Raw genomic sequence first — 21060 nt, 5'->3', positions numbered from 1 at the left:
CTCAGGACACTGCTCATCAAGCAGTAAAACTGTGACAAAATCATTCATCTTCCACCCGCTGGCAAGAAATAATACTCGCACTCACTGTATTACTTTTCAAGATAAAAAAAAAAAAAAAGTCCTGAATTTTCATGATGTGAGACATTAATTTGCAGAAAGCTGAATTCCCTTAAACCCCCCTGTTGCTATGAGCTCACCAGGGGGAAATAGGCCTTAGGAGACTGAAATGGAATAAAGAAAATTGCTCCAGCTTTCTTTTCATTTTAAATAAGCCTTAAATCTGACAAGAGACATCCTAAAGAGAGAAAAATATGTATCTTGTAAGGTAAAGAAGAAACAATTGAAATTAAGAGTTTCAAATGCTAGTTTCACTCCCTATTTGTTCTCAATTTTGTTAAAATGTTAATAAATAAAATTTAAAAAAGCAATTACTCACCCTTCTTTACAAGGCAGATGGGGGAAGATAAGGCAATAGCCTTATCTTAGAAACAATATGGTGGCACAAGTAAACCCGTATGCCCGAACAAAATGTGCTCAGATGTTGTCTGTAAAACACATGTTAAAGAAAACAGCTGTGGAGGGGTAACAGAAACTAGTGAGGCTAGCCAGGTATATTGAAAGTACTGTTTTTTGTATATTTAAAACTACAATGAATAGTTTTTGTGATTTAGTGCCTTCTGAGGCTCTATTAATCCAAAACTAATTAGGGGAATAATGAAGACATTGGCTTCCTTCCCTCACTGATATCACACCATTGCATCAGTGAAAACAATATATCTATAGCACTTACTTGCTTTCACTAAATACTTCCCTTGTAGAACCAAGTCACAATGCCAGTGTAACTCGCCGAATCTGTCTGGGTTTAGTCCATTTAATAAAGTCACAATTTTAATTAATTTCTATTTATCCCACAATTGAAGAGCTAATTTTAGCAAACCTGTCACAAAAAGGATTCATTGGTCTTCAATATATTTATTATGACAACACGTCTTTCATTGAAGAATTAGCATGGCATGGTGCCATGTAAGTAAAGTGAAGATGTCTTCCCATGAGCTCAGTGCTGACTTTCATCTAAAGTTTCAAGGATCTGGGAGGGGTAAAGCCTAAAGTGAACCTTCGAGTTCAGACAAAAAATGTGGTAATGCTTTCACCTCACCTCAACATCTTCTAATTTATTACCACTGACTCCTGAGAAAAACTCCAGTGGGTACAGAAGTACTCACAATATCCTTCTTCCTCCACAACTGAGCAGGAACCAAGTGGCCTCTTTACAAAGTGCAGTTCTTTTGCCTCTGTCCCAATGAATGCTCTTGATCTAGTGTGTGTGTCCTTTCCTACCCTTTTCTTTTCTCTTTTCCTCTGCCACCATGAAAAGCACATTTTCTATATTTCACCCCACTTTCCCCATCATAATTTTGGTAACTTTATAAACTTTATGCAGCAGAAAACAACAACAAACCCAAAATTTCATAAAGGTTCACTTCTCTATTTCCTGAATGGACAATGTTGAAAATATCAATCGAATGTCCCATTCACATACTCACAAAATTGTAATGAACTAGGAATTGGAATCAAATATGAAATATGACCTATATTATAACTAGACATTTCAAAAGCAAAGTAACTGTAAAATACCCGACTAATAATGGAGAAGAATTCATGAAGCTTTCATGTTTTTTCTTGGAAAGGATACAGACTCTAAATTTCACATCTGATCCCTGTTGCCATCCTGTTTTCTTACATTGTACTTGAGTAACCAAGCTTTTCAACATAGAATCTCCAGTTCTGGAAAATTTTCTTAAATTACATTTAACAGATTATTTTCTTTATTCTATTTTTTCAGTACTCTTCTCCAAGTATCTTGCTTCTCATCCAATCCCAACACAAACCATTTCTACTTTTAGGATGAACAGTTCTTTAGACTCAGCTCCAACAGGGTAGTTCTCAAACATTTCAAAGGCAAAGTAAGAAGAGCCCCCTTACTCTACCTGCTTCCTTATGTCAGTATTAGAATAGTCTGATGATACTTACTGAATAGGAAAACAAAAATAAAAATGATCACAAAAAACTCAGCTGCATACAATAAGCATGGTGAGCTTTGCTTTTCAACAGCACCAAAACCTTGCAATGTATTAGGAAGAATGTATTTCCTAGAATCTTTTGGAAGTCCTTTCTGCTCATAGATGTTTAGGCCGCAAACAGATGAATTTTAGATTTCTACATTAAACCCACATCCTAACTATACCAACATTAATGTCTGCTTTCCTGTAGATACTGACAAGATCTGTTACATAAACAGGAAATACTAAGAAATACAAACGATTACCTATTAAAATGATGACTAAAATAACAGAATATAAATGGTTATGATTAAATAAACACCTAAGTTTCTAACTCCTATCAGTCTATCATTCATGTAATAAACATCAACAAATATTATATAGATTTCATCTAACTGGATCACATCAAACGTATTACTTGAATTTGTTAAACACCTTTTAGCATTAATATATGTCCTCTGCAGAAAAATAATTATATCATAAAATTGAAAGCAAATATGACATCAGAGCAATTCAAATGAAACGATTTACATACACAGGTAGGTGTAAATTTCAGAGACACTTGAGTGAAGGATAACACTGTTCACACAATAATAAAAAAATAAAATCATCACATATTGCATGTATGAAGAGATTATTACAACCCTTGTTTTGGATAGGTATAAGACATAAGTCAGTGCTGTCCAACCACTTTTCTGCCATTTTAAGAAAAGGTTTTATATGTATGAAGTTATGCCTGCACATGCCTGGTGCTCACAGAGGTCAGAAGAAAGTGTCAGATCCTCTGGAACTGAGTTAGGTATGGTTTTTGAATCACGTTTATTCTGGGAACCCATCCCAGGTCCTCTGCAAGAGCAACAAGTATGCTTAATCACTGAGCCATCTCTGCAGCCCCGTTTTTCTGCTCTTAGCTGCAGTAACCACTGCCCAGAAGTCCTTTCCTAAGACTGTATTGTTAATAAGAGTGGAGAGGGTTTATGAACGGTTAAGCCCTCAACTTTATAGTATGTACTCCCTGCAGCAACTATCAAGCATGCTAGAATTTTCACAAGCAGAAGCAATAGGCACATATCTGTTGCCTGCCTGGAATACTGACTGATACCTTCCATACTTAAGACTCTCTGACTCCCATCTACAGCTCACATGTACTAATTTGTAAAATCACCTTTCTATTACCCTCAAATCCCTCTAAATGGCTTATTTTCCTCCTGTCTCTGTTGCCCTGCGTGTATGCCCCTCGTGAGGGGCACTGCCTATTCCTGACGTCCAGTTTTAACAATTACATTCTTGGATTTAATCCTTTCAAAGGCATGCTTCTCACGTGGTGTCATCTGGTTCAGTGCAGATTCATTCTATTGCCTTGGCCATGTTTTGGTCTAAACATTCAACAAGTTTTGATAGAAAAATATATGTAAAGATAGTTTCAATTGATTAAATAAAGGGGGATTCACAAAAAGACTTGATGTCAGGAAAGCCAGATTGTGGATAGCTTTGAAGACCACAAGAGATATATTAATTCTCCTTCTATGCCCACCAGAGTATCACTAAGGTTAAAATCATACAAGCAGACTCCTTCAAGAAGGTAAGGGCAACAAGAGAATAGGAAATATAAGCTACAACAACAAAACACAGGTCTTTATCAAAAATATAAGCTTTTATACTACAAAGGACAACAGCAAGAAGGTCAATCCAAAGGAGAAAATATTTGTAGACCATACATTTCATGGGTCTTATATCTAGACTATATAAACAGCTCATATAACTCAATAACAAAATATTTTAAAATGAGCTAAAGGTCATTTTAATCCAAAATCCATATATTTATCCAAAGACATAACAGTAATAATCACACGAAAATATGTCCAGCATCATTAGTTTCCAGAGAACTGCAGACAGCATCACAGTGAGACGGCACCTAACAACCACCAAGATCACAATAGAAAAGTCATGTAGCAGCTGTGATCTGTTGGTGTTATGACACATCTTGCTTATATGGAAGGAAGAAATATGAAATGGTATAGTTTTGCATTTTTTCAAAAAGTTAAGCAGCATGATTCAACAATTCCACTCTTATACATATACTCAAAAGAAATAACTATTTAATCCTTCATTTATAAACCTCTGCCAATAAAGATATGGGTATGTAATATTTTTCTCTTACATAATCTTTTATTCTGATGCAGGAAAATGCATTATCTATACAGCAAACCTCATTGACAATTCAACAAATGATCCAGACATTAATACCTATATATGAAAAAATAATCTATTTCAGCAAAATACAAAAAAGTAAGCAAATACTGCTAAGCTAATAGAATGTAGTTTGTGTTACTACATGAATTTACAAAATATGTACATCAAATATACTGTAGAATTCTAGTCCCATTAAGTATGTATATGATCAAAATACTAATTTATAGTATTTATAACTCAGCTGCGAGAGGTATGAAATACTTAATGACATAAAAATGTATTTATGTGGTTTATATTTTGTAAATTCACTAAATACTAACTAATTTTATATTACATTCCCTCTGAGATACCTGTGCCACTTCTGAAGCAACCAAAGCTGCCAGGCAGATGGCTCACTTGAGTAAGCAACATATCTTGACTTAATTTCTCACAGACTGGCAATATATTTTTCTGTGGAGCATTCTTCATTGCCCTCCCCCAAATTATTACAATACTACCCTCAAATTTACGTAGAGGCATTTTGGGCAAATTGGAATATAAGCAAACAAAAAATGACTTAGTTTATTTTAAAAGTTCTACCTAATCAGATTTACTTGTAGTAAACTATTTTTCAGTAATTACAGCTGCAGTCCATCCTCAGGAATAGAACATGCAATAAATGATAAGAAGCCTGTATGCTGTCCAGAGTGTTCATCCTACTTCCCCTGAAATAGCATGCACAGTATACGGCATAGCAGACCCTCAGGAGAGTACCTCCTCTTGTACTACCTACTTTCCGAATCAGGCAGCCCCAGTTTTCTCCCCAAAGCAAAGAAAAAGAAAACTTTTGCTTATAATAAATGTTATCACACCAGTAAAAGTATTAAGCACGGAAAATATTTGAGGAAAATAACAAGTATATATCTGAATTCGCATGTGTGGGTGACACACGCACACACACACACACACACACACACACACACACACACACACACACTCCTCCTCTAATACCAAGACAGTTAAACAACAAACAGATGACCTCTAACCTCATGGGGAGAAGTAGGGAAAGGAGGACTTAAAAGTAAGTCTATTTTCAAAATGTATTTTCAGGCCAGGGAAAAGAGGCTTAATCTTCTAGGGAGTTATACACAAACCATATCACAAAAACTGTAATCACCTCTTTTGAGCTATATACTTTAGTCTCAACATTTAGCATTATAGGCAAACTCTCTAATACCTTTACACTTTGAAACTAGGCTCTTGTTTAATACAAAATAGGATGTCAGCTGATCAATATCCATTTGGCTTAAATTCGTTAAGTCCACAACTTCCCTTAAGTGTTAGAACAAACAAGTACAAAGCCTAAAAATTTATTGTTTCTTTTTTAACTCAAAATGATATTTGTAGGTGCCAAAAGGCATTTTGAAACCACTCACCCTTACATCAGTAAAAATGAAAAAGGGGGATGGGGAGGAGGAACAATCCCATGAGGCCTTATATGTCAAGTTTTTGCCCAGAGCTAATTTTCATAGCTATGTTATAAAACCTGAAAATAGAGGTTTATAATGGAAATGCTGACAGACCCTTAACTATAGCAGGCCCGAATGGATATAATTAAAGAAAAGCTTTCAGCTATACCTACTCACAAATGAAAGGCTGCCATTTTTATATTAACCTCAAATAACAGCAAGAGAAAACTAGAAATGTGATCATAAAAGAAATGTAAAATACTAAGATGACCGATAGAACTATTTGACTTTTAGAGTTTTAAACAGAGGCATTTAGTTAACATAACCAAGTCAGTATTTTTGCAGTACTACTTAATCAGCAATAAAGATTGCTCTGGTGAGCCATCAGCTTCAGTTAGCAGAAAGTGGCATATGAAGTTATTATTGCTTTAACAGCCTAGAGGGAGCTGCTTCTCCCTTTAATCAGTAATCTTAATTCTATAATTTCTGTCATACAGTTATTAAAGTTACCTAGTCAACACACACACACACACACACACACACACACACACACACACCCCTGCACATACATTTATGCAAGGGCTGGTACCTTATTCCCATCTGAATTTGAAAACAGAGGAGATTGTTAAGGTAAAGTACTTCATCCTTTCCCTTGGCCAGGGATGCAGCCAAGAATAAATATCATCAATCTATGTAATCCATCTTCCTTACCTAAATCAAAAGTCAAAGAATTTAGCTTTGTTCTCAGCTCTAAAGCAGGAAGAGCAGGTGCCTATCCTCTAATTTTTAAAAACTATCCAAAATGTTCTGAGCTTTTCTATGGTATTTTTAGTAGACAGAGTAATTCAAGTATGGCTACAAAATGTTCTTCAACAAAATTATAGACTTTGTATTAAGAAATCAGGAACAAATCTCCATGTTCAGATAACCAAAGGACTTTTAAAAAATGTGCCCTGCCCTTTCTTTTTAAAGTAAATAATTACACATGATTTGGGGGACTTACACCAAATATTCCAAAGAAAATGCTTGTCTATACTGCCAATATCGATCTTGAAAGTGTTAAAGTGAAAATATCCATGTCACAGTCTTTTATATATGCTATGATTAGTTTAATTGCAGATGTGCACAAATTACTATCCAGGATTCAGAAATGTACAAGTTAACAGACCTACAGTGTAACAGCAGTATGGCCACCCTGTTCACCCACTAACCTCAGACTCCTTTCAAAGCTCTTCCATTTCTGACATCAGTTTTATATGACTTTTAAGTTCTTTATGGCATTCGTTTTCAGTTACAGTTATAACACAGTGGTTAAGATTGCTTCCCAGAGGGTGCAAGCTCACAACTGCCTGTTAGCTCCAGCTCAGGCCTCTGCTAAATGTGCATTGATATGTACATACACATATTTTTTTTAAAAAGGAATTTTACAAAAAAAGTAAAAAAAAAAATACATGTTTATGAGAAATTAATTTTTACCAATGAAGACATCTATGTCTTTTTCATAGGCTGGTCTAAAAAGCAAACAGCATACATATGCACACACATACAGACAGGCACACATCTTGCTCCAGAGTACAGCAAACCTACAACTCAATCCAGAACCAATTAAGAACAATTACTATCATCAATGTAACTCTGCTTCACCTCATCTATAATCCATACTGTGTTTGGGTTTGCTTTTTCCCTGCATCCCTTACAGTCTTCTCTGGGTTGCAGAACAGTACTCCCAGTTAAGAGACATTAACAGCTCATAAGGTGTAATGGTATTTGCTCTGCCCATGACCTTGGGCTATAGGGCCTGAAGGAGGTGGTGCTTCTTGCCTTTGTAGGTGACCTCTTAAAAGGTAAGGGAGAAGGTCACAGGGTCCTGTTCTGTATTCGTTGAGTGTATTTCCTCAATTTACCCTAATAAATTTCCCTAACACTCCTTAACCAGACTCTTGTGGGTTTATCACATTAATAAGGTACTTTTAAAAGTAGTATTTTTATAATTCTTACAATAGTTTGGCTTTAATGCTAAAATAATTTACTCATTTCAATTTTAAAGAACAGAATTTTGTTTCAGTCACAAAAAGGAAATTGAGGTTTTTGATGTGGCCCCAATAAATCAGACAAATGATTTGTTAAATGTACTTTACATGTCTCCATGCTTCATTTTACTAATTCATAAACTGCAAAATTATTAAAACAAGACAATCAAATGTCTCCAGTAAGCAACTATTCTTTATTCATTAGCGAAAAAAAGTAAGATGTATACACACAATGGTAATTTCAGGTTTGCATACAGTATACAGACTTTCCTTATGACAGTACTTTCCATTGCTAAACAATACACAAGTGATGCCAATAGTATGGCTGTGTGAGTAAGGGAATACAGCATAAGAAGACAGCTAGTGCAGTGCAAGACATCAGTCTTCATTCTGAAATTTAATAGGATAAACATGTCTGCAATTCTATTTTATCTATAACTAGAAATGGAAGAGTTAATAAAAAAGATAGTGTTTATAATTGGAAATCTTTAAAAGATACAGGAATTACTTTGTATTCCTATTACTTTATTTTTTTTATGGCTTATTTGTATGAGTGTTTTGCCTGCATATGTCTGTGTACCATGTATGTGCCTGATGTCCACGTATGTCAGAAGAGAGCATCTGATCACTTGGACTGTAGTACAGATGGTTGTGAGCCAACATGTGGATGCTGGAAATTGAATCCAGGTCCTCTCCAAGGGAACAAGTACTCTTAACTGCTAAGAAATCTCTCCAGCCTACCCAGTGTATTTTTACAGAATTACCAAGAAAAATTTCAGTAAGGGGATTTAAATAAATGTTAATGGATAACTATCAAGTAGAGAAAAGAAAAATCATTTAAAAAATTTTTAGCTTCCTGCAAATTCCATTTTTGAAGTCTCTCCAAACTTCAAAGTAAGCTTTGTTTCCCTTCTTTTGTGTTTCCTCTAAATTCAGAGTTTTATTTCTATCTTAGAAACATTTTCTATGCAATCTTCTACAGTGATCTAAACATGAAAATGAAGAAAACTCAATAATACCCATTCACATATAAAACACTCACATAGCAACTCAGTCTTAGAAGTTAATTTGCAGATACACTTCAAGTACACAGATGCATGCATATATAAAAAGGTTAAATAAAAAGTGCTATGATAATAACACAGCATGGTAAATATAAATTTCATCACAGGGACGGGCGAATAAAGCATGCTACATCTGTATAATGAAACACTAAGTAGTCTTTAAAAAGAATTAGGTAGATCTCCACACATCAACATAAAAAGTTGCCCAGAAAGTACTATTCAAAGAGAAAAAAGGAAGTTTTTAAACAAAGATCATAAATGCTTCAAATGTGTAACTAGCAGAAACCCCCTGAAACGTCCTCAGGAATCAGAACTAAAGCAGTGTTCTGCAGCCTCAGTACTGCTGAGTTCTGCTGTGGGATTTTCTTGGTGAACTGCTAGAACTTTAGTAGCATGGCGGCCTCTACCCACTAAATGTGAGTGGCAGCTTCCTAGCTGTGATAACTAAAAATGTTTGCAGACATTATCAAATATCCCCTGAAAGACAAACTCAATCCTGGTTGAGAACCACTTAACTAGAGTAAAGGAGATTTAACACATTTTACCACATCCTGTTCACAATGCAAAGATAATTTCTACAACACAAGTAAAATTGCTAGAGTAAGAGTATTTACAGGTTACGAACCTTTACTTAAAAACTATGTAAAGCCAGGCACGGCAGCACACACCTGTCATCCCGGCATTTGGAAAGAGTTAGAGGAGTTAGAGGAATAAAATGACGATCCAGGCCAGTTTGAGGTCATCCCAGCCTAGACTCTGTCTTAATCCCTCAAAACACCTCCCTCAAATCTATTCAAAATAAAATTATTTAGGATTAAAAGGTACTTAGTCATCTTACACAGAAAAGCAGAAAAATAAATTGATTATGCTACTTTCTTTCTTTGACTGCTTCTTCAAGATGCTGCACAACTCTTCCCTTCCTTCTTACTCCTATGTTTTTAAATCTTACAAGGACAGCAGTTCCCAACTACCAATACAGTTCAGAATAGTCTCCTCCTCTTGTTTGTTTGTTTTTTACATTAGACAAGCATATTTAGACAAACTAAAACTAGAATGAGAAAGAATTTTTCCAGTCAAGCTAGAAAGCACAGGTAAAATGCCACTCACTATTTATTAAAAAAATGAATAAATAAAATGAAATTATAGTCTTTGTTTAGATAAAACAAAATCTATTGAATATATTCTGCGACCCCAAAAACATTTCTATGCAAAAATCCATAATTAAAGGTTTTTGTTATGAAAATGGTTATTAATTTACTTATCTGTCTATCCACACATCAAAGTATCTGAAAATTTTTTTAACATTCTTGCTTGAATATTCTTAACACTGGTGAGGTAAGGAAATAACTACTGATGAAAACCTCTGGTTAAGCACAAACATATAAAAACTAGTGGCAATTAAAAACTTATATAAATCAGGATAAAGAAAATCAAGGAAGCTACAAACTGGTACTGCATGTTTGAAATTTTTTAAACTGACCTTCTAAGAGTAACATTAGGAAGAAGGCCATTTCTACACTATCTGCAGATACGACCTCAAATAAAATTATACATATTAATTAGGTGTATTTCTGTTTATTTGTTTGGGGATATGTGCACATGTGAGTGCAGGTGCCAGAGATGTCCAGGAGAGGGTATAAGAGCCCGTGGATCTGTGCTTACAGTTGTCTCTAGTCCTCTGCAAAAGTAATATGTGCTCTCAACTAAGCCATCTCTCTAGCCACTAAAACCATATTTCTACATACAAGTTCTAGCCAACTTTTCAGCAACAGTGACCACACAGTGATAAATTTAACTTATTGAGAACACATACTCAGCTGAGTGTGGTGGCTCACACCTTTAATCGCAGCACTTGGGAGACAGAGGGAGGCCTATCTCTGAGTTTGAGGCCAGCCTGGTCTACAGAACGAGTTCCAGGACAGCCAGAGATACACAGAGAAATAAATACTGTCTTGAAAAACCAAAAATAAAACAAACCAAAAAAAGACACAAACAACAACAAAAAAACCCCACACACTCGAAAAGTAAAACTTACAAAATGACATAAATGCAACAAATATTAAAACTTTAGTTTGTATCCATCATTAAGTTGTGTTCTGAGCATATCTGTAAATTAATATATCTGGACAATTTGTATGGACCTAGAAACATAAGCCTTGTGTAAGTTATTTCTATTGAAAAACAACATGTTAATTTCAGAATATGCACTCAGAAGGAAATATTTGAGGCAGTTTTGAGACTACAAATAATCTTTCAGATACAACTTAAAGACATTGTTTTTAAAAAAAGAGTACAATGTGGGAGGTAGAGAGATGGCTAGGAGGTAAAAGTCTTTACTGTGCAAACCCGATAATCTGAATTTGATCCCCAGATTCTCTAGTGGAAGGACCATTTAAAGTTGTGCTGTGACCTCCCATATACACACCACGGAATGTGCATGCTTCCTCATCCACTCTCTCTCTCTAATAATAATAATAATAATAATAATAATAAATATTAAATTAAATAAAATAGTACACTATAGCACAAGCTATATCAGGATTCTATAAAAATCACTCAAGGTCTTGCTCAGACTAGCACACCTCTTTTGGTAATGAAAAACTTTTCATCCTCAGAAGGGAGGTCTAAATGTAAGGCTCTAGAATCACACCAGGGCTGCTCTCAGTTCCCTTTCATTGCCTGTGTCTCATAAAAGCTTTCTTGCAAAGAACTACTGTTTGAAAACTAATGATTTATGGCAATGTAGTAGAAAAATAAGTTCTTTCGTCTACACTTGCATGTAGGTATGTCAAAAGTGAAGCTTATCAGCACTCTGTTAGAAAACATACCTGATTCTGGCCAGAACAGCTTGCAGAAAGCATAGCACGGTCCTAAGTTCACATTCCCGACAGGCTCGCAGTAACATGCTAAATCCATCATTGAGAAGATGCTCATGAGAAGGATATAAGCAACAGCTGGTCTCAAATACTTCTTGAACACCATCAATATAGATGGAAAGAAGAGTCCATAGAGTATGTCTCTGCACCATTTCATCATTCTTAGATACCAAGAATTCCTTCGCTTTCTCTTGGAACTCACATGACAATTTCTCAGCCCAAACACCAATGTCCAGATTTTTCTGTGCATACATCAGGAGGAACGCCATCTGACCCTTCCAAACAAGGGCTCTATGAGATGCTGTGGAGGCAGGCCTGAGGAAACGAAGGAGCTCTAAAACATGGCTTGCTACATCTTCTATCTCTGCAACAGCTGCTAACAGTAGGAAAAGACTGAAAAAATTCTGGAGGCCAACTTCAGTTAGTTCTTCCATCCTTTTTTGATGAAATTTAGAATATATTCTATAAAACATGAAAATTAATATGATTATTTCTTTAACTAAAATCTACCATTTAAAAATATTTTCCTCCAATATTCATGACACAGTATTATTATAAGTTACACCTAACTTTATGTGTGTGGTGCATGCATGTGTTCATGCATATGGGCACACGTGTATACAGTTGCTTGTTCACACATACAAATGGAGGCCTGAGGTAAGCATCGGAAGCTTTCCTTAATTCGACCCCACTTTGAGACATTGCCTCTCATTGAACAGTTTATATTTTCTGCTAGTCTAGCTAGCCAGCTTGCCCCAGGATCCACTGTATGTACTACCTCTCTCTTTTTTTTTTTTTTAAAGATTTATTTATTTATTATGTATACAGTGTTCTGCTTGCATGTATGCCCGCAGGACAGAAGAGGGCACCAGACCTCATTACAGATGGTTGTGAGCCATCATGTGGTTGCTGGGAATTGAACTCAGGACTCTGGAAGAGTAACCAGTGCTCTTAACCGCTGAGCCATCTCTCCAGCCCATGTACTACCTCTCAAGGGCTAAGATTGTGTGTCAGCCTCTGCATCTACCCAGTGTTCACACAGATGCCAGAGATTCTAATTCCTATCCTTTATCCATTGAGCCTCTTCACCTTGATGTTGCCCTGTCACTGTTTCTACTTCTCACTGCCCACTGACATAGCAAACTATCATAGATTCAGCTTTTCCCAAAAACAGTAGAAATGCTCTTTGCCTATGATACATAGCTTTTCTGTTTGATTTCCATCATTTCCTTACTTCCTGGCAAATAAGACAGAATATATGCATGTTATAGCTTGGATTTCAAAATGTCCACAAAGGTCTGAGTTTGTTCAGTAGTGAAGTGCACTAAGGTAGTTGCATCTTAAGGAGAGAGGCTAAAAGGAATTGGGGCACTTACTGAGACACCAGCCTCCTGTCACTCTTTAATATCTGTTCCCTGACAACAAGGTAAATGGTTTGGGCTCTGCCATGTAATCTCAGTAGGATGTGCTGTCTCAACCAACGCAACAGAGTTAATGGATCATGGACTGAAACTCTAAAACCAAGAGCCAAAACAAACCTTTCCTATTTAAAAAACAATTCCCTCAGGCACTTGTCACAGCAACAGAAAACTAAGATACGAAAATACACTTTCATACGCTCTTACAGAAATTTTAACTGAACAATATTTCAGAACTTTTCTTAAGTATTTTCCCTCCACCCTCCAGAAAAAGCTGGTTTTATTTTGTACCTTGGAAAATTCAAGGAGGTAGGTTATTTTTACCCACATTAAAAAAATTATGAGTGCTCAAATATCTAAGCCAGCCATTAAGAAATGTAATCTTTTATCAAAGCTACTTAATATAACCTAATAGCTTATATACATTTCCCTCAACACTCAAGGGCTTAGAATTAGAAAGCAATTCATCCTCACTTCCTACTCATGGATTGCTAAAGTTTTGCAGTTTCTCTACTTGGTTGTTAAGGACATAAGATAATTAACGCACACAGAGATTGACTGTTCATTTACAATGTAACTACATAAGAGCTAATATGCTCCACAAAGTAAAGACCTTCTTTCCCCTACTATCTCCACTATAGTGGTTAATACATAGTACTAGCCTATTAATGTTACCAAGTGAATTACAATAATTCCTAATTAATGGAGTTATGCGTATTAAGACTTTCATAGAAATACATAAGTTTGAGAAGTCTTGCTGGTCCTGAACTCTATGTATCTAAGGATGACCTTGAACTAACAATTCTCCTACCTCTCCACCTCCCAAGTGCTGGAAGGGTACACTACCACATTCAGCTTATTAAACAATTTTTGAAAACGTTTTATCATAAAGATAAATATTTTCTCCCCCAAAGTTCTTATCAAACAAGATGAGGAAGTACCAGATGGTGCTTTCTATATGAGAAGAAAGGTTTTAAAAGGGGATTTCCATGTAGTCATGGAAGTTGAAAATGAAAAACAAAAAGATTATATCCATTAAACAAAGAAAACTCACAGACACAGACACACACAGAGACACACACAGACACACAGGCAACCAAACTAGAATGGAAAGTGGCAGATCCCCAATGAGAACATTATAGAGCTATTCTTCTAGCTTCTGGTCAATTCTCATTTAAGGGAGCAGCACTGAAACCGCTGGGTTCAAAGAACACAAAAATTTAAACAAAGTACCTAATAGCTATCAATGTACCATGAAAAGATTTTTAAAAATTACAAAAATTCTATCACTTTTAATAAACTAAGCAAGGATTATATAACATCACAATTAATTGTGGCCAAAATTATTGCTAGAATTCTAATTTTCAGTACTGATTAGATGAGTAAGAAACTGAAACCCTCTAATTTATAGATATTAAGTTTGTTCCTCATTACAGCAAACTAGCAAGACAAAAAATTTTGGCATCCTAGGTTACGGAATACATTTTAAATGTACAAAGACTCTAACTACAACTTAAAAATATAAATAGCAAAACTTCCAAATGTACTGGTGAACGCTTATGACAAAGAAAGATACTATACAACACATACCTCCCTTTAACTTGTTTCCAAGGATGAGGGCCACTGTTCTTCATTGCTTTCTTAATGACTTTTGCCAAAATGCAAAGAAAAATGATGTAACTGCTGCTGGATTTATACAGGTCAGGGTCTTGTTTATCACAACAGCAGGTCTTCACCATTGTAAGCATTGACAAGGGTGACTTGATCATATTAGTAAGTCCTTTCAAAGGAAGCCAAGAAATACTGAAGGAGCTATTCTAAATAAAAATTAAAAAAAAAAAAAGAACATAGCTGTTATAGATGTTTTCTAGCAAATAAAGTGAAAGCTGCAAATACTAATAGCTTTAAAAAGTTTGATCCATTGTAATTATATTTTTATTAGATTGTAATTATCATATATATCCCAGAAATAAAAAAAAAAATACACAAAAACAAAGACCATGAAGGTCTTCAAATTTTGTATTTTCCCTAAAATGTTCTTTTAGCAGTTGGTCTATCCAAATATGCTATGAATGACCCTTAAAACCTATTTATTCCATGTTTCCCAATGTTTCTGTTATGCCATTTAATTTTTTGGATAAAGAGCACTTAATATATATTCATTATACAAAACAATGGATTTCATTATGACATTTTCATATATGTACAACATGTTGTATTTTTATTTTTCTATCGCTGTGATAAAACACCCAAATCAAGGCAACTTGTAGAAGGATTTATTTGCCTTATTGTTCTAGAGCAGTGGTTCTCAATCTGTGGGTTGCAACCCCTTTTAGGGGTAGGGGGTCCAAAGACCCTATCAGAAGAGTTGCCTAAGGCCATAGGAAAATGTAGATATTTACATTACAATTCATAACAGTAGCAAAATTACTGTTATGAAGTAGCAACAAAAATAATTTTATGCTTGAGGGTCACTACACCATGAGGAACTCTATTAAAGGGTCATAGCATTAGGAAGGTTGAGAACCACTGCTCTAGAGGGATAAGCACCTACCATGGCGGAGAAGTGCGACAGCAAGCAAGCATGGTGGTTGGCATAACACTGAGCACTAACAGCTTGAACCACAAACAGGAATTAGAGAAAGAGAACTGGGAATGGCCCCTGTCTTTGAAATCTCAAAGCTTGTCCCTAGTGACAAACTTCCTCCAGCAAGGTTATACCTCCTAAACCTACGCAAACAGCCGTCAAATGGGAAACTAATATTCAAATGCCTGAGAATATGGAAGGTATTTCTCATCTTAACCACCATACATGTGTTTGATCCTATACAATTCCCCTTATTGCCCTCTTTCCTCTATGACTAGTCACTTGGTCATCCCATTTACTTTGATGCCTTTTTCTGATAAATTTAGATTTCATGTATGATAGAACCCATGAGACATTTATCTAAGTCTGGCTTATTTTACTTAACATGATGATGCCAGGTTCTATCCATTTCCTCCAAATAGACAAAATGTTCTTATTCCTTATGGCTAAATAAACTCCACTGTGTATATACATCAAATTCCTTTATACAGTTTCTTTCATATAAGCCATTTTTCATAAAAGCTATATATAAAATTACTCCTGCATCTTCTTAATGGTTTATTTCCTATACTTACCCTTTTCCACCCTACTTTGTTTTATTTCATTTTCTATTCAAGGACTTTTTTAATGTCTTTTCCTAGTGAGCACTTTGCTGATGCAAATGGTCATACAGACAGCCATGCCATTAGTATCCACCTGTGTATCAGTCCAATGAAGATGACATACCTCCCCCTGTAAAGTAGACTACTTTGCCAATATACTTATCTTTACAGTGTCCTTCAAGACCAGAATTTCATCAGCATTTTGGATGGACACAGACCAAACACTGTACTTCTGTCTCAGGTCTTTGCAGAATGGGAAAGACATAATCTTTCCCTAAATGTGAAGAGGGGCACTGGAATGCTTTTACAGTACTTGTTTTGGTCGGATCACAAAGAGAATGAACTTCATTTGGCAGCTGCCACTCTAGCAATGGCCACAAAAGTCCATTCATCTTCTTACAGACATTCTGGCTGATTACCTAACTTGGCTATTATAAATAGTGCTACAATAAATATGCATGTACAAATGTCAACCAAGCATATATACCATTCCTTTCTTTATATCAGGTCATTAGTTGTACAGTTTCTTGTTTCTGTATCCCTTTATGGTCACTTACCAATTTTTTGTTGTTGTTGTTGTTGTTTTTATTTCATTGATTTTGTTCTTTGACAATTTCAGACACATATACAGTGCATCCTATTTATTCTCACCTCTTCATTTAACATTCTTTGATACCTATCATTTCAGTGTATCTGTGTTCCTTCTACAGCTTGACCATATTAAAGGTTTTGGCTGGAATTTACTATTGGCAGTACTGAGTAGCTCCTATTGCATTTCATAAAGAGACACACACTTTCTGCAATGTGAAGACTGGTCAGATTGTTGGCCAACCTATCTACATTAGTGATTCCCAACAGCTTCTCCCTTATTGATTTAAAAAACACTAACGTTTATTGTCTAGATGCCTTATTTCCTTAAACATACAAAATGGTGATTTTATAATTGTAGCACTTCTTAATAAATCAGTTTATTAGAAGTGAGGTTACTCCATGCTTTCATGTTACTCTTTTGTTATGTTGGAATTTTCATTCTCTGGGCAATGGAGATACTTCATATTGGATTATGACACTCTGCTAACTTAATATTTCCCAAGCCTTCTACGACAGGATACTCCTGACTCATGTTAGACACATTTAAAAAAAAAAAAAAAAAAAAAAACTGTCATTTTTCCAACCAGCCTATATATTTCACACAAAATTTTCTCATTTAATAAGCTCTATGTACAAATAAAAATTTGGTATTTTCTGGAATACCTTCCATTACCATTTTCTATCCTGAGAAATAAGTTATCTATTTATCTGAAAGTTCAAACATCCTAAGCACCCTCTTCTAAGCTCACAAAAGTAACTAAGGTCTTTAAACTTCTTTGAATTTTTTATTTTCTCAACTCTTCCCCTGCTTTCTAAATCCAGTTTCTTTTTTAGTTCTCAGCCACATTATTTGGGTACACTACTACTACTACTAATTCATCCGTAGCCCATCTATTTACATAAACAACATTGTCAAACACTATTCAATGTCATAGTGTAGCTTTCCAGTATTTTTTGAATAAATCAGAATTCAATTGTACATCATCTTCAGCCCTTCAGACTACCAGTCTATCCAGACTCACATACAATCTCTCCAACAGTCATCTAGTCCTTCCAGAAGCAACACAACAGGAATGGACAGTGCTCTCCCAGATCTCCATGCAGCTCTTTACACTGCACCTTCAGCCCAGACCCTTTCAGGACTACAAAGACCCCAAGGTCAAGTTAAAAGACACAATCTTATATGTTCACAGAGGGATTAACAAATCCTTCCTCTATGATGCATGGTATTTTAACTTTTTCCTTTCCAGTGTGCGTATACTGTATATACCTACCAACATGCTTAAAAGCTACCTGGATACTAAGATTATTTCTTGTTGTGGACAACAGTGCCTATTAATTTTTTTTTTTTTTTTTTTTTTTTTTTTTTTTTTAAGAGACAGGTTTTCTCTGTGTAGCTTTGGATCCTTTCCTGGAACTCACTCTGTAGCTCAAGCTGGCCTTGAACTCACGGAGATCCTGAGTGCTGGGATTAAAGGCATGTGCCACCATCGCCAAGCGTGCCCATTAATAGTGTCAAAGTATAAGCATTAAAAAATAGTAATAAATGAGGGGAGCTGGAGAGATGGCCCAGTGGTCAAGTGTATTGGTTACTCTTCCAAAGGACCCAAGTTCAATTCCAGCACCCACAAGGTGACTCACAACCACCTGTAACTCCAGTTCCAGGGTATCTGATGTCCTCTTCAGGCCTCTGAAGACATTGCACATACACAGTGCACAAACATACATGCAGGCAAAATACTCATACATATAAAATAAAGATAAATCATGCTTAAGTTTAAAAATTATTTTTAATTTGTAAATGAAGGTTTGTAATTTGTATAATCCCATATTTCTGGTTACTCTGCTTACCCATTCAAGAGAAAAGGAACACTAAATACTGACTCTATATGCCAGATCTCCACAGACAATGTTTGTGAAAAATGAAACCACTTGCAAGCCACATCCTATTCCAAACAAAAATTAGTATTTAAAAAACTTCATAGTTCTCATAGTTAAATTGTAAAATGCCCCTCAAATATCATAAGCAAATTTCAAATTTCTAGAGCAAATCCATATTCTACTTACTTACCAGGTTCTTACTATAATATTCCCATAGAATGGTGACAATTGAAATGTTTGGCTCCCAGAAATCACACAGTGTCAAACAACAGTGAAGATACATTCGTAACTGTTCTTCTAGTATACTATCCTAAAAAAAGAAATAAAAAACCTGAAGTCATAAAGGAGTAAATGGCTCTAATAATGTATCACTTGATAATGTGCTGAAAAACCAAGCACTAAAAAGAGTGTGAATATATATCACCAAATCATGGTCATTCTCAATCTCAGAACACAAGGTCTGACCTGACATAAAGGAAACAAAACTTATTATTAGCATCTTCAGATAATGGAAACTCTATAATTCAGTTACTTAAAACATAGAGTAGATGTTTGAAAACTGATGTTAGGAAACCCAAAGAACAAAAAAGAAATCCAACTAAGAGTATGAAATAATTTAATAATTAAAATGCACAAAAAATTCAGAAAGCTTGGTCATACTTAAGAATTTAACCAAATTCTTTCACAGGATTATATTTGTTCTTAAAAAAAAAAAAACCCACAGGTTTGGTGCTGGGAAGTCACAGAGTTGTAGAGCATTGTCTAACTTTCAGGAGGGCCTAGTACAAAGAGGGAGGGAGGGAAATTATTAGAGGATTGAGAAATGGCTCAGAAGGTAAGGACACTTGCTGCCAATCCTGACAACGTAAGTTTGATCCCCAGGACCCACACAGCAGAAGGAGAGAACGGACTCCTGCAAGTCATCCTCTGACTTCTATACACAGGTCATGGCGCATGTGTGTCCATTCACATTATACAACCCACACATAAATAAATATAGTAACAATATTTAAAAATAAGATCACAGTGCTGGGAAAGCAGAGGCAGGCAGATCTCTGTGAGCTCAAGACCAGCCTAGTCAACATAGTGAGTTCCACGACAGCCAGGACTGTGTATAGAGACCCTGTCTCATCCTTATGCTAAGTAAATAAATAAGATCACAGCATTGGCAGAGTATTATCTTGTCTATTTTTTAAAAATCTTTTAGAAGATAAGGGAGAAATAGTAAATAAGTTAATCTTCTATGATGAAATAGCCAGATACTTTTGTTTTTAAAATGACACCTGAATTTCAGTCATTCAACAACTGTATTTAGTACAGCACATACAAGGCATGTTTTAAAGCAAGACATCTACAGTAATAATCAGAGTACCTGTACTAACAGAGCTTACCCTTTGAGGGAGGAAAAGAAAACTAGACACTCAAACAGATTAAGTAAATTTACACAATTTTAATTGCTGTGAAAAACATGAACAAAGCAAGGGCATGTGGCAGTCACTGTTATGTCTCAAACTGAGGACAAATGGCTGAGGTGCCCATTAACATATCATAGCAGAAGCTGGCTGCCAGGTTCTCCCAGCATCCCTCAGACCCTACCTATTACAAGGTATGGCTAGCATATTCTACCCTCTACCCTAAACTCGCCAGCCAAGATACTGGGCTGGGTTGGGCTTCCCTCCTCCCAGCTCCTCTGGCCCCTATATATCTCAGCCAATTTGGCCCTATATATCTCAGTCTCTTGGCCTAGGTCTTCCCTTGGTTCCTCTCCCTCCTCCCCTCCCCCATCCACTCACATGGCCCAGCTCAGCCTGGACATGCTCACTCTGAACTCTCCCAGATGTTCCTGCCTCTGGCTATGCTCTCCCTTTCATCTACTGCTGTGGGATGGTCTGTATGTCAAATGTGTTGCTGATTGGTCAATAAATAAATCACTGATTGGCCAGTGGCTAGGCAGGAAGTATAGGCGGGACAAGGAAGAGAATAAAGCTGGGAAGTGGAAGGCTGAGTCAGAGAGACACTGCCAGCCGCCACGATGACAAACAGCATGTGAAGATGCCGGTAAGCCACGAGCCACGTGGCAAGGTATAGATTTATAGAAATGGATTAATTTAAGCTGTAAGAACAGTTAGCAAGAAGCCTGCCACGGCCATACAGTTTGTAACCAATATAAGTCTCTGTGTTTACTTGGTCGGGTCTGAGTGGCTGTGGAACTGGCAGGTGACAAAGATTTGTCCTGACTGTGGGCCAGGCAGGAAAACTCAAGCTACAATCTACAATAAACTTTCTCCTCTACCATACCTAGGAGCAGTC

The 21060-nt window shown here is 36.0% G+C and overlaps 1 protein-coding gene across 2 annotated transcripts in view; it reads right to left on the bottom strand.

The window, feature by feature from the left end:
* Mms22l (MMS22 like, DNA repair protein) overlaps positions 1–21060 on the bottom strand; it is a 124980-nt gene that overhangs the window by 60591 nt on the left and 43329 nt on the right. For both annotated transcript variants that reach the window (XM_059254061.1, XM_059254062.1), the window contains exons 12-14: positions 18941–19060; positions 14680–14906; positions 11624–12133 (exon numbers count right to left, since the gene is read on the bottom strand). In XM_059254061.1, coding sequence (XP_059110044.1) covers positions 11624–12133; positions 14680–14906; positions 18941–19060 — 857 coding nt within the window. The remainder of the gene's footprint in view (positions 1–11623; positions 12134–14679; positions 14907–18940; positions 19061–21060) is intronic.

The sequence above is a fragment of the Peromyscus eremicus genome, chromosome 2 (assembly GCF_949786415.1).
Source record: "Peromyscus eremicus chromosome 2, PerEre_H2_v1, whole genome shotgun sequence".
Classification (NCBI taxonomy): domain Eukaryota; kingdom Metazoa; phylum Chordata; class Mammalia; order Rodentia; family Cricetidae; genus Peromyscus; species Peromyscus eremicus.
This window is presented reverse-complemented; position numbering and strand designations above follow the sequence as displayed.